The 12798-nt window shown below is 42.1% G+C and overlaps 1 protein-coding gene across 2 annotated transcripts; it reads right to left on the reverse strand.

Annotated features, from left to right (window-relative positions):
• Positions 1-622: 622 nt before the first annotated feature.
• On the reverse strand, positions 623-10995 carry tp53inp2b (tumor protein p53 inducible nuclear protein 2b). 2 transcript variants are annotated; one of them, XM_079274170.1, is made up of 5 exons: positions 10719-10995; positions 6623-6999; positions 5629-5946; positions 5379-5529; positions 623-5275 (listed from the first exon to the last, which is right to left on the reverse strand). In XM_079274170.1, exons 2-5 carry the CDS (start codon positions 6744-6746, stop codon positions 5005-5007), a joined length of 864 nt encoding a protein of 287 aa, XP_079130296.1. In that variant the 5' UTR covers positions 6747-6999; positions 10719-10995; the 3' UTR covers positions 623-5004. The 2 variants fall into 2 exon arrangements, with proteins under 2 accessions (XP_079130296.1, XP_079130297.1); XM_079274171.1 differs by lacking the exon at positions 5629-5946.
• Between the last annotated feature and the right edge of the window lie 1803 nt (positions 10996-12798).

The following is a 12798-nucleotide window of genomic DNA, read 5'->3' on the forward strand; positions in this document are numbered from 1 at the left end:
GAAAATGGGCCGAGCAGTCTTCCAGTTCCGGGGCATGCATACTGTAAAGTTTACAGTATGCATGCCCCGCAAGATAGACGACTCGCAAGCGTCATTCCACCGAGATGCAGCACAGAGCACCTCAGGAAGTCGTTCTTCAGTTTATTTCAACCCTGTCAGCAGCTAGAACCCCATCATTATATTTATTTATGTCTAAACTGTGCAATGCTGACTTAACTGTGCAATACTCTGATTTATGCTGGCATTAATAATGTGTATGTATACGGCAAATTTAGACAATTCCTGTATTTTGAACTTAAACAATAGATCCCATTTGATATCATATTTTACCAATATTATACCAATATTATTATGCCATATTATTTATATGTTATAATATGTCATAATATTATTATGACATATTATACCAATATTTTTCATATTAATTGTTGCTATATATATAGTACAATGCACATATTTTTAAAATAATTCAGTTTTTCGTACATTCTTAATGTTCGTATATATTTTTATTCAAAAATGTAACAACTGTAAATTTAAAAAATACTTCTGATCTGTTATGATGCATTGGTAAAAAACTTAAACTACCCAAATGCATGTTAAATGTTTCTCTCTCTTGACCAGGTTTAAAATGCTGCTTACATGTTAATGCATCGGTAATAATTATCAAATAATATAATCATATCACACTGACAGTATTTTAACTGTTAACTGTTGATACTTGAACCACATTTCCTCATAATTATTCCTTTCTTTTACGTTTGGAATGCTTTTACTTTTACTTGAAATGTGTGTTTTTACACTGGTACTGCGGTTTTTACTGAAGTAAAGGATCCACATTCTACTCCCATTCCCTCCTGCTCTCCAACATGAAAATAATGACACAAGATTCAGGTGTTAACCTGAGTATTTATTTGTTGTTTCTTTTTTTCTCTTTTTTTTGGCGGGGTACCTGTGTGTTTTTCTGAATGGACGCTGGAAAAAAACCCATCCATTGATTTTTGCATAGGTCTTGCCTGTCAGTGGACGACTGTCCACTTTGGGGATGGAAAAATCTGTACATCACAAAAACCATGCAGAAATAGTGAAAGGCACACGCCATACTGTAGATATCAGATACACCAAATTTTATATGTCTATGTATTTCATTTTTTATGAAGGGACGGGTTTACGCATCGAGATGTGACGTAGGCGAAACCCGAAGTGTTTTTAAACTGCCATCATTTCAGGGCACAACATAAGACATATGCAACTCCAGACATTCAGCGCCTCTCATGACTATACGGGAAAATACAAGCATTTTCTATTGTATTTTTTTTAGGATATATTTCATTCTTTTTTATTTTTTTTTTATAGATATATATATATAACTATCTCCTGCCTCATCCTTTCCCTGTCCACATCATATAGGCTTCCTCTCCCCATTGTTGGATGACTTCCACCGTGAAACCACACCGTTCAAAAATCACACACAACATACTGACAACACATTTCCTTTTTCTTTTTTACATGACACGGGTGAGAAAGGAAGAAATAAAACTGAGGCAAACAGGACGGGTTTGTGGTGGTCTTTACATTTTGTGCACGCACGCACGAGCGTGCACGCACGCACGCACACACACACACACACACACACACACATTCAGCTGTGATCTCTCAGTATCAGCCTGTTTTCACACTATATGTACGATTTTACAACAGAATACAAACATCACACACAATCAGTTGTAAAACCTCAAGAGTGAGGAAGTCTAAACAGAAGAGGTTGTGTGTGTGTGTGTCTGTGATTTTGTGTGTGACTTGCAGTGTGTCTGTGCATGTTTGACTCATCACCTCAGATCCATCTCCCGCACAGAGAAATTAACAGGACACATAATAGTCCCCTTTAAACAGAATAAAAGATAAAATGCATAATTATGTAATAAATTAACAGATATTAAAGGGGACAGTTCAACCAAAAATCTAAAAAATTTGCTCTGACCTGTAGCGCTACATATATCAATCTCAATTGTTTTGGGGGAAGAGATGTCTGCCTCCTCGCCAATATAATGGACTATATGTCACTCATGCTTGTGGTGCTCAAAGCGGCAAAAAAATAATAAAATACAAAAATCAACAGCAATGTCTCTTTCCAGAAATCACGACATGAACCTGCTCCCATCAAGGTCTGTGAATTCTCTTGCGTAACAAGGCCATGATTTCACACAAAAACAACAGCTCCAGATTGAAAAACAGCACTAAAGGAAAAATGTGTATTTTTGGTCATGTCCCTTTAACAGATTTTGAATAAAACAGAGTACATGACTGTTGGCAGAAATGAAAACTTAGTGGTATGTGAATCAAGGGAAAATAATGTATTTCTCTTATCTCGATGATCTAAATGAGGCAAGATATTTCCATTTTCCAAACAATGTGACATGAATCCCAGACAGACAGGCCTTTTGCACACAACAGATGTTTAAAACCATGTCGTTGTGTTCTGTATCATCTCCAGCATCCATACAGCTGTGCTATAGTGAAACCTCTGGAGGGCAGTGTTCTTCTATGGCACATCAACTCTGAGCCTAGCACTGGTTTTTATATGGTGCATCTCAAAGAGATACAACAGCAGTTGAAGGCAAAGACACCACTTTTGGCCACTAAATGCCCTCTTGATTTGATAACGAGCTCAGAGGTGAGGCGGAGAGGATTCTCATTACGCTGCGGACTCAAGTCCTGAGAGGCTTTGACATCTAACGGAGCAGTTATAAAATATTTTTTTGTAATATTTACAAGAGAAATAAATGATCGTTATTCATGTTTTTTTAAAGAGTTTCTAGCGTTTTAACGTACACCGTTCTCCCACACAATTTGACTCAAAACAAAACATCACAAAAGAAGAAGAAAAAAAACAAAACAAGCACACAGCACACCGCTAAAACTTTGACTCACAAAATGTGTGACAGTGCAAACTTATATCCATGTTTCAAATAATTTACAAACATTAGTATACACTTCAGCACCATTGTTTACTATTGTTGTAGAATATCAGTAAGCGAGATCTTTAAGTGGAAACTGTTAGAGCTGGATGTGCTAGGGAGGGGCGGTAGTGGAGTACATGTTAGAGAGCGACGGGTTGCACTTGCACGATCTTATGCAAGAGGACGGCTTTGAATGTGTTGAAGGGGGAAGATGTTTGTCAGACTTTAAGCAGACGTTTCTTCCCCTTTCTCCAAAGTTATCCTCCGTGACTTTTCAATGAAAGTGACTGGTGTGTAAAAAAAGGTCATACTTTTTCTACTTTTGGTGTTGAACATGGATAACGTAAGATCACAGCACACACACACTGTGGATGGAAAATGGCGGATGTGTGCCGGGCACTTTACTTTAGTTTTACAGACCACACGTGTAATGATCATCATGCTGAGTGAGCGGTTCCTTTTTCTATTCGTTGGCTTTAGAAGCCAGAAGTGTACTTTCTCTTTGTCTGAAAGGAACAAGCTTTATTTTCTTTCTTCTGGTGGAACCGTGCAGGGAGAAGGAGAGACTTTAAAATAATGTAACGGACATTCCCGTTCAAATCAACGTAGTTGGATGGCCAGTTTTTATGCGTATTGTTGCCAATGCCATGGTGGAAGTAGCCAGCTAGCTAGCTAGCTAAATAGCCACCTGTCTGCTTGCTGATTCCACCATGCTTTAATGCTACTCTGGTTTCAGGGGAAATCACAGCGGGCTGGAGGTCTAACTCACTGGCGCTACGGACAAGGAGAAGCTACCGAGCTAACTAGCTAGCTAGCCAGCCATCCGTCTGTGTAGCTGCGTCCGCTGACATGTGTTGTCAACGACAGAACAACAATCGCCATTTGTCTTCTGTGCAAGTCAAAACAGTTTCAAATGTCCGTTCTACTCCTGTTCCGTTTCTACGCTTTTGAGACTAAATGAGCAGAAAACAATGTCACAAAACAAAATAAAGAGTTGCCATCGATACCGCTTTACACCGACTATAACCTGTCACACCCTGTAACCCAAAGACAAGCCCTGCATTTACACTCCTTGTCAATATTTCAATCTTTATGGTTGCTCATATCACCAATGAAATTTGATGAAATATTCCAAACATTCCTAAATGCTCAGAGGGTTACATAACACATTCCTATGACTGTCACATCCTTTTTAATAAAGTCTCGTTCTAATCCGTCGTGACATTACTTTTTACTCTTTAGTCTGTTTTGCTCATACTCTCCATCTTCTACTTGCTCTCATCCTCCACGAAGCGAGAAGAGAGAAATGCCACCACATTTGTTTCCTGTGATGAAACGGGCTTGCCCCACATTTCCTCGCCTCCGTCTTTTACTTTACATGTTGACGGATCAAACTGGAGAGAAGTTAAATGTGTGGTGATTTTTCCTCTCACACTCTGTATATCCGTCCCCCCTTTTTCTGAAAAAACCCAAAGTAAGTAGAAGCTTCGAAGACGCGATGAGTTGTTTTCTCTGCAAAGATACGAAGGATGAACTTGTCTCTGTCTTGTCTGCATGGTTTCCACCAGAATCGTCTTAAAGTGGTTATTTAAATTTAAAATCTCCAAAGTTAAAACTTAATGATTGAATGAATCAATAAAAAACATGCCTTGGGGAAGAGTGAAAGAAAAAAATTATATGTGACTAAGAATGCTAAACTTTTTGTTGTTTTTCAGACATTTTTTAACCTGTATAAATATTTTTGTTGTTGTTTGGATACTGCAAAGGACAACAAATAGTATAAATGTCTACACGGATCTACTCAGAGGGCTTGGTTCACAACAGCAGAATGGGGCATAAATCTACCAGGTCAGTTTATGATTGGACCAAAACAAAAGAAAAGCTACCGGCCTACCGGTATCTGAGTGTAATTTTGATATCATGTGCAGAAATGAAAGCAAAAATTGCCGTGGGTGAATACATTTATCTTGTGTGTCTTGGAGTTGACTATGCTCTACGAATGCCCTCAGAGTAAACGACGCCCCCCCCCCATGGTTTTCGGGGGAGTTCAGTGGCAGATGTTACGCTTGCTGGGCTGGTGAAGGAAGGTGTTTCTGGCGTGGTTGGCGTGGCGAGGGACCTGCTGCTCCCTGGTGCGGTTTTGGCGTTGGATGCGGTTGCGGCCCAGATGGCGCCGCTCGATGCGGGCTTTGCCGCGCTGGACCCGGGCCACTTGGGTGACCTTAGCCAGAGCTCCGGCCTGGGCAGCTGCTCCGCGGCTCACCCTGGTGGGCATCGTGCTGCGGGTGGCGGGGACGGCAGCTGGTTCTGCCACTCTGCTGTAAAGGTAATAAAAAGGTGTGATTATTGTGATTGGTGCTGGAAAAAAGAAGCAGGTAACGGTCAAGTACAGCCGTCATAAAAGCGGGCTCATGATCTCACCTCACGCTGCTCGCCAGGCTGACAATGCTCTCCTCTCCCACCACAGACAGGTTGGAGACCATGGAGAAGCTACTCTGGGAGACGTACACAGACATGCTGGGGTGCTCGATGAGCAGGTCCTCCATCGGGCTGGCCTCCGCTGTGGCTCCCTCTGCAGTGAAACAGGGGGGAGGGGTGACAAACCAGCTCTCATCCATGCAGCCTCTCTCTGGGCCTGCCCTACTGCTACCCCCGCGGCCCCCGCACTCACTTCCAGAGCCGGGGGACACCGACGGGGTGGAGGAGGGCGTGGACAGTCTGGCCCGTCTCGGCAGGGTCACGGGTGTGGTGGCACCAGAGTGTGACGTGCTAGCGCTCGGACAAAACAGGGGGTCCGATGGTGCTACGGCACCCCTTGCCCGACCTTTGTGCATCCTACGGCGCTTGTGAGGTGGGTGGGAAATCGGGGCCGGGCATTCAGTCCTCGCATGTGTGACTTGATGATTTGATTGGTTAGTGTCTGGGAGTGATTGTGCAATCAGTGGGGATCCCATGAAATCCTCCGCCCACGTCATGCAGTCAGAATCTTCTGGGCACATGGCAGCGAGGAGGATCGGGGATGAGACGGCCAATAAAGACAGATGTGGATGTTGCAGAAAATAATAATAATGCAAATGTGGTAGATTTAAAAAAATAAAAAATTTAAAAAAAATATGTGGGTTGAAAGGGGGCAATTTTTTTTAAGGGATCACATACGCACGCGCACACATACCAGTGTGGGGGGGAATGCAAGGGTGTTTAAAAAAAAATAAGGAGGGGAAGAAGAGGGGGGTAAGGAAACAGAACATAAAAGAGTCACATCATTAGTTGTGTTGACCCTCTAAGGTTGCGATTATGTCAGCGACATAATGTTTTGCCTTGATTCTGAATTTGATGTCGCTTTTGCTGTTTTGGCACATTTTCAGACTCAATAATTGCCTTTCGTCATGATTGAGATCATAAACAAAGAGGAAGAGGAGATGCATGTTCACAGAGAATTATGTTTCTTTTTGGTACGGCAGCCATGTGGGAGAGCACCGGTGCGGTTGCGCCCACACCCCGACTGACTCGTCACCTCACCCCATCATCCCCGTCATTACTTCAGGCGTCAGTCAGTATTATAGTCATGCAAAGGGGAACAGAAGTACTTCTCAGCCACCTCAATCTTTGAACATAAAACACAATTCCTTCCCAGTTCGGTAAAGTTTGGCTCTAAAGAGACTCACCAGGCAGGTTGACGAGCATCCATCCCTCCTCGTCGGCCTCCGTCACACAGGGGTTGGGTCCCTTCAGGTCAGCCGCCACCTCCTCCACCTCCCCAAACAGCAGGTTGCTCAGACGCTGGAACATGACCGCTTGTGTTGTCAAAGTGTCGGTGGCTCAGGTGCTTTTCGTCGTCCACAAAGAAAAAGCTGTAGCTGCCGTTTTGAATTTCCTATTTGTGTTTAGGTCGTCGCTTGTTGCGGTTTGCAGTAATTCTTTATCAGATTTTTTGAATCTCTTTTTTTTTTGAAGCCCTTTGCTGGATCTCGGTTTTGACAAACAGGAGTGGACAGGCGTCAGTAGTGCAAATATAAGGTTTCACTTGGTTCGGAGCAAAGGCCTGGAGAGGGAGAAGGAGGAGCGGGGTTAGTGGTAATCAGAAGAAAAGGTCAACATATTTTCTTTGACAAGACATCTTAAAAAAGAGAAGTCCCTTATTGGGTTAATGCACTGCACTGCTTAGTCAGGGTACATCAGATAATCACAATGAGCAATGTGTGTGGCAAGAGTTATTTCAAGACACATTACAACAAGTTGTAACTGTTGTTTGGGCTCAAACCTCGAAGCGTTCTGACCTGTATTCTAATGACATGTTGACACAAAACAATGTGCCATTAAGTACAGAAGCTGTTTATTTCGGTAACGTGCATCATAGATGAGGTGGGACTCTTAAGATCAGCTCGGATAAGCAACACTTTTAGTGTTTCTGACCTACTGACAAATACTTCTGTAAACTATTTGATTTGACTGCAAAAGACTTAATCAAATGTAGATTTTTAAGATTTCTAAAGCATCTAAAAACAATTTGGCGTTCTTTGCAAAATCCTCAGACGTGTAAATGGTGAACTACGCTTTATATGCACCGTCTCACATTGTTCATATTGAATCTCAACCCAGACAGGAATATTTAGATCCCCGACTAAAGAGGAAAAACAATCATGAAACCTCCACCTGATAGTGACCTTAACTGTGAGAGGGATCAGCAGAGCTGAGCTGGCTTGTAATAAATAATGTGTTTTCCGTAAAAATGATTATTTAAATGAATCATCAAGCAAGAAGATGGTGGACAATGTCTGCACCCCCTTCCCCCGAGAACTTTAGATCAGCACTCAGCACAGACTCAGGACAGATGGACAGGCCAGAGAAGAAGAGGAGGAAGTGATCCACAGACCTGGACTCTCTCAACGTCAAACAAAGTGAGTGTGCACGATGTCTGTGCACTGAGGCAGATGACAAGTGTCTGATCTAAATATGAACGCTGATGTAATGTTGAGCAGATGTTTGAACAACCACAGCTCACAAGACAAACCCTTTCATGTTCAGAGTTCTATTCACTGGAATGACTGAAGAGAGAAAACTTCTGTCAATACTCAAAGATATCGCTTGAATTTGAGGTTAAATTGGTTTCTTCCCATATTCTTTTCTTTTTCTTCACGACGGAGGCTGGTATTAACGAAGGAGCGCAGATTAAAAGGTGAAACGGAGTGCGTGCGACAGAGACATTCATCTGCAGAGACGTGGAAGGTGATATGCATGGCTGCTTTGTTGGGAAGCGGACACTTTCTGTCCTTATTTGGAGAATTACCATGGACACCAGTAACAAAAAGAGGGAAGACACATGCTCGTCCATAATAATTTGAACAAGTCACTGTCACTGTTGCATGGGTTTAAAATAAGAGAACATTTGAGATGAATTTAGGGGAGAAAATTGGGTCAAACGCTGCAAAATGTTTTTTTAATGCTCCTTCATTTGGACTCAATTTCTAGGTCACGTGTTAAAAACACGATTCCAGTCGCACGCAAAGGTTGTTGGGATATTTTGCAAAGGAAAACCAAAAAAACAACAACAAACTGTGTCTGAACGGAGTCCGTCCTCAACACTGACAAGGTTTGAATGCATTCCTGAACGAACAGAAAGTCATGTGAACCATGACACATCCAGATAAACAACATTTCGGTGACAAGGCCTGAGGGCGGCTTTGCATAAGGTGCAGCGAACATCCACAAAACACACTCAACACTGAGTACACGCAGCACGTCCCTGATAAATGAGCTTTATCAGTTGGGTTGCTGTACCAGCTCTTTCAGGACTATCTGACGAGTGTAAATATAGCCATTGATACTGCAGATAACCACCACTGATTTGACTTATATCCTGGAGGAGACAGCTCCTAAATATATGGCTTGTTTACACGTATTATCTGACAGCTACCACCCATTAACACTGATAAATATCCTTTGAGGCTGAATGTTTTACATGTGAGAAAGCAGAGGGTAAAAAGTATTTCTTTGAACACTTTCAGTGAAGATAATGTTCGTCTGGCTGTCCTCTTTTGTCTTTTCTGTCTTGGTCAGTCCTATTGTGTTTTTAATGGTGGTCTTTTTGTCCTTATTTGTCCTGATTAAAATAGATTGCAGCTGTAGTACGGTAACTCCACTGTGGTAATAATTAATGGTGAATGTTTACCAAACCATCTTGTGCATATGTTGTTAAATTAAATTGATAAGACAGGTCATTAAACCCGTATTTTTAGGATGCCTTTTTAAATGTGCAGTGTGTGGGATCTGGCGACATCTAGTGGTGAGGTTACAACTGAAACTTCTCCCGTGTGCCAAACGTGAAGGGAAACTACGAATGGCGACATCTAGAGCCAGTGTTTGGTTTGTCCGCTCTGGGCTACCGTAGTAACATGGCCGACTCAGTGACGGGAACCCGCTCTGTATGTAGATATGAACGGCTCATTCTAAGCCAACAAAAACACAACAATCCTTGTTTTCAGACGATTAAAACTAAAGAAAACATACATATTAATACGACATTTAATTTCTGCCAATAGATCCTCCTAAATGCAAAAAAAAAAGAAATGCTCAAATTGACAAAATAGGTCATAAACTGGATGTATTTTTAACATCTGGCTCAGCAGGTGGATATTCACCGTCCTGGGTTATGGTTCGGTAATTCAAGATGAATAACATTTCACAGGAACATTTGCAAATCCTAAAACACAAAAAAGGGCCATTGAATGATGGATCTGTCTTTCGACACTGGTCCTTTTAACAAGGAGGTGGAGCGGAGCCGGATGGGAGGAGACTCACCAAATAAAAACAAGACGCCCGTGACGTCACGCAAACGTCACTGAAGCTGCCAGAGAGGCTCCAGCTTTTTTTTTATTTTAGGCGACCGGAGAACAACAAGACATCTGAGGACATACACGGAAATAAACGATATTATGACCTTTATACGTGTCGCTTTGTCCCATCTGCATGTTTTTGCAAAACAACTCGTTTGTTTAAATGGCTGTTTATGAGTGTCGACGGTCATCGTTGGGAAAAAATGAAAATAAATAAAGGCTGCACACAGCAACAACGTTCAAAGATATAGAAAGATAATTAATAAAGCGAGAATAAAACCTCGGGCTCGGGCTGTGGGAGAGCTGTTCTGCAGAGAGAATCCAGCTCAACATGAATTATCCGCGTAAGCTCTCCAGCTGAAGGGTCACAGCAATGACAGCTTGTGGCTCAGTGCACGAAACACATCGACGGGTTATGCAGCTGACAATCCAATGAAACTGTTATTTTACATGATAAATATGAAATAAATTAAATCCTCCGCCCCCCCCCCCCCCACACACACACACACACACACACACACACATCAACATCCGCCATCGACTCCACATCAGCATTTGGTGCAATTTACCAAACCACGGCTGCTGCTGTCCTGGAAAAGCCTCGATACACGGATGCAGGATGGTGTCATTTTTCATTTTTTGGGGTGTTAAATGACGTCGAATCGACCTGATTAAACAGTCTGGTGTTCTCAAATCCACCCGTGGCCTAATAATAGGTCATTTATAACGCGCAGCGGTCACAGATAGCCTCTTAATGAGAATTGTAACCTGTTCTACATAATGTCATGACGGCTGATCCTCTGCAGGCTAAAACAAATAAAGAGGACTGCAGAGACAACCGATACCTCTTCGGATCACACACACACTGACACGGTCAGAACACTTGAAGCACAAAACACACAGAAAAGAAGAGTAAGGAATGGCTTACCTGCCTTTGCAGTGTTATTCGAGTTGTAAACGAGATCTCACACACAGTAGAAACGACAACAATTCTTTAAAGCATAGCTTTAGATAGCCTGTAAGTGAGGTAGTTAAAACACCATTATAGCCACAAAAATAAAAGGCTTTCTTCTCAGAAGAAGGGCTTCGTGTAAAAAAATGTTTTTTACACGTTTGTTTCTTTCAGATCAAAACATCTGCAGCTTTTTTTTCTCGCCTCCTCTCTATATATTTATATATATTGTGTCCGCTGCAGATTTTCTATGTTTTCCTTCTGTTTATTGCTGCTGCCAGCTGATCCTCGGATCAGAATGTAGAACGTACAAAACAGCTGATCGTGAGATCGCAATACGTTTGGCCACGCCCCTCCCCCGCCCACAGAAAATAAACCGGCCAATCAGAATATTACACAGAGCCACAAGCCGGGCCTCTATGTAACAGGGGGGGGGGGGGGGGGGGGGGGGGGCTGTGAACCTGCAGCCCAGATGGAAACGGTGACTTCACTTCACTCAGAGACTGATCCGCGATCAGCTGCTGCTCTCACCGCCCCTGCTGTTTGAGGTCACGCCCAGGGGATGGTGCACTGATCCTGAGTCTGTGCTCGATAATATAACAGGGAAAGATGATCTGCTGAGAGGAAAGTGACTGAATTGTCAAATTGATGCTGGAAAAGAAGTTAGTTGCAACTAACCTGCTGTGTATAATATTAGACAGAGCACTTATCTTTGTGCCGCATTGTGTCACTGTTTATTTTAAGATCTTCATGCATCATTTTACTTTAGCGTGCTGAATATTGACCTCTGACCTCTTCCATATTCTCCTCTTGTGCAGAAACTTAATGCTCAAGTCAACCTTAAATATTAAAATTATTAAACCGCAACAGTTCACAAACTTTTCACGCTTTCATTGTGATACTGGTGATGTTACTTTACATTTTCATTTGTCCATCTTTTCACTCCGCCCTGGCTTGGGGCGGGACCTCCATGTGCCACTCAATCTGCATCAGCCAATCAGAGGTGCTCTTTCCGAATGCAGCATTTGAGCAACCAATGAGCCGCGGAGAGGTTTTGAAACCCCCTGGTGGTCACTTTAAAGTCTGCAGTCTGTAAAGCTTTGAGAATACTCACTGCCTTTTATTGTTGCAGATTGTGCAAACTGATGACTGTTGACATTAGTGTGTATATGTGTGTGTGTGTTCATGCATGTGTGTGTCTCTCTAGGTGAGGGATCACCGTGTCTCGTGTTTGTATGAAGTCTATAGAGTATGATGCGGAATCCTCAAGTGCACTTCACTGTGTTTTTAAGCTATAGCTTGCCTGTGTTCATGCACACTTCTGTGCCAAGTGTTGTTAATGTTATCAGAGGAGCAGCAGAAAGCACCCTGACTGGAAGTCAGGAGAGAAATAAGTACTTTCCTCCGTGTGCAGCGCTGATCTTGTGCACTCAAAAAAAACGATTTCAACAGACTTAATAAAATCATGTGAAGTGTTTCCACACAATTAAACAGCTTTCTTTAAGCATGAAGCGATTCTGTTGGCCCAACTTAATTTACGACTGTAATTTTAAACTGTAAAATTAGTTTGAACAATCCTATTAAGTTAAGTCGGACCAAACCCGAGTGAATAAGTTAAACCAACCCTATTAAATTAAGTTGATCCAACATAACTGCCTAATGCTTAACGAAAGCAGTTCAATCGCGTGGAGATACTTTCCATGACTTTATTAAGCTTGCTTAAAGCATTGTTTTTTGAGTGTGTGTTGTGTTTTGGTCAATATATTCATGTACTTCACTCGAACAATATCGCTGCCAAATCAAACCCGGACTTTATCATTCGAAAAGTAGAATTGTTTCAATCTGAAAGCCCTGTTTTTAAAATTGATTGTCAGCGATGTTGTTAGAGTGAAGTGAATATATTGACCAAAACACAACACCAGATACTGCACACTGATGAAAGTACACAGTATGTATTTCTCTCCGCATTGCAAAATCAATCAACACATCAATGCATTTTTAAAGTGCAAAGGAAAATGTGTTTGGAGTTTTGGAGACTTGAGCTGAGGTTTTACTC

The sequence above is a fragment of the Melanostigma gelatinosum genome (genome assembly GCF_949748355.1).
Source record: "Melanostigma gelatinosum genome assembly, chromosome: 8".
NCBI lineage: Eukaryota > Metazoa > Chordata > Actinopteri > Perciformes > Zoarcidae > Melanostigma > Melanostigma gelatinosum.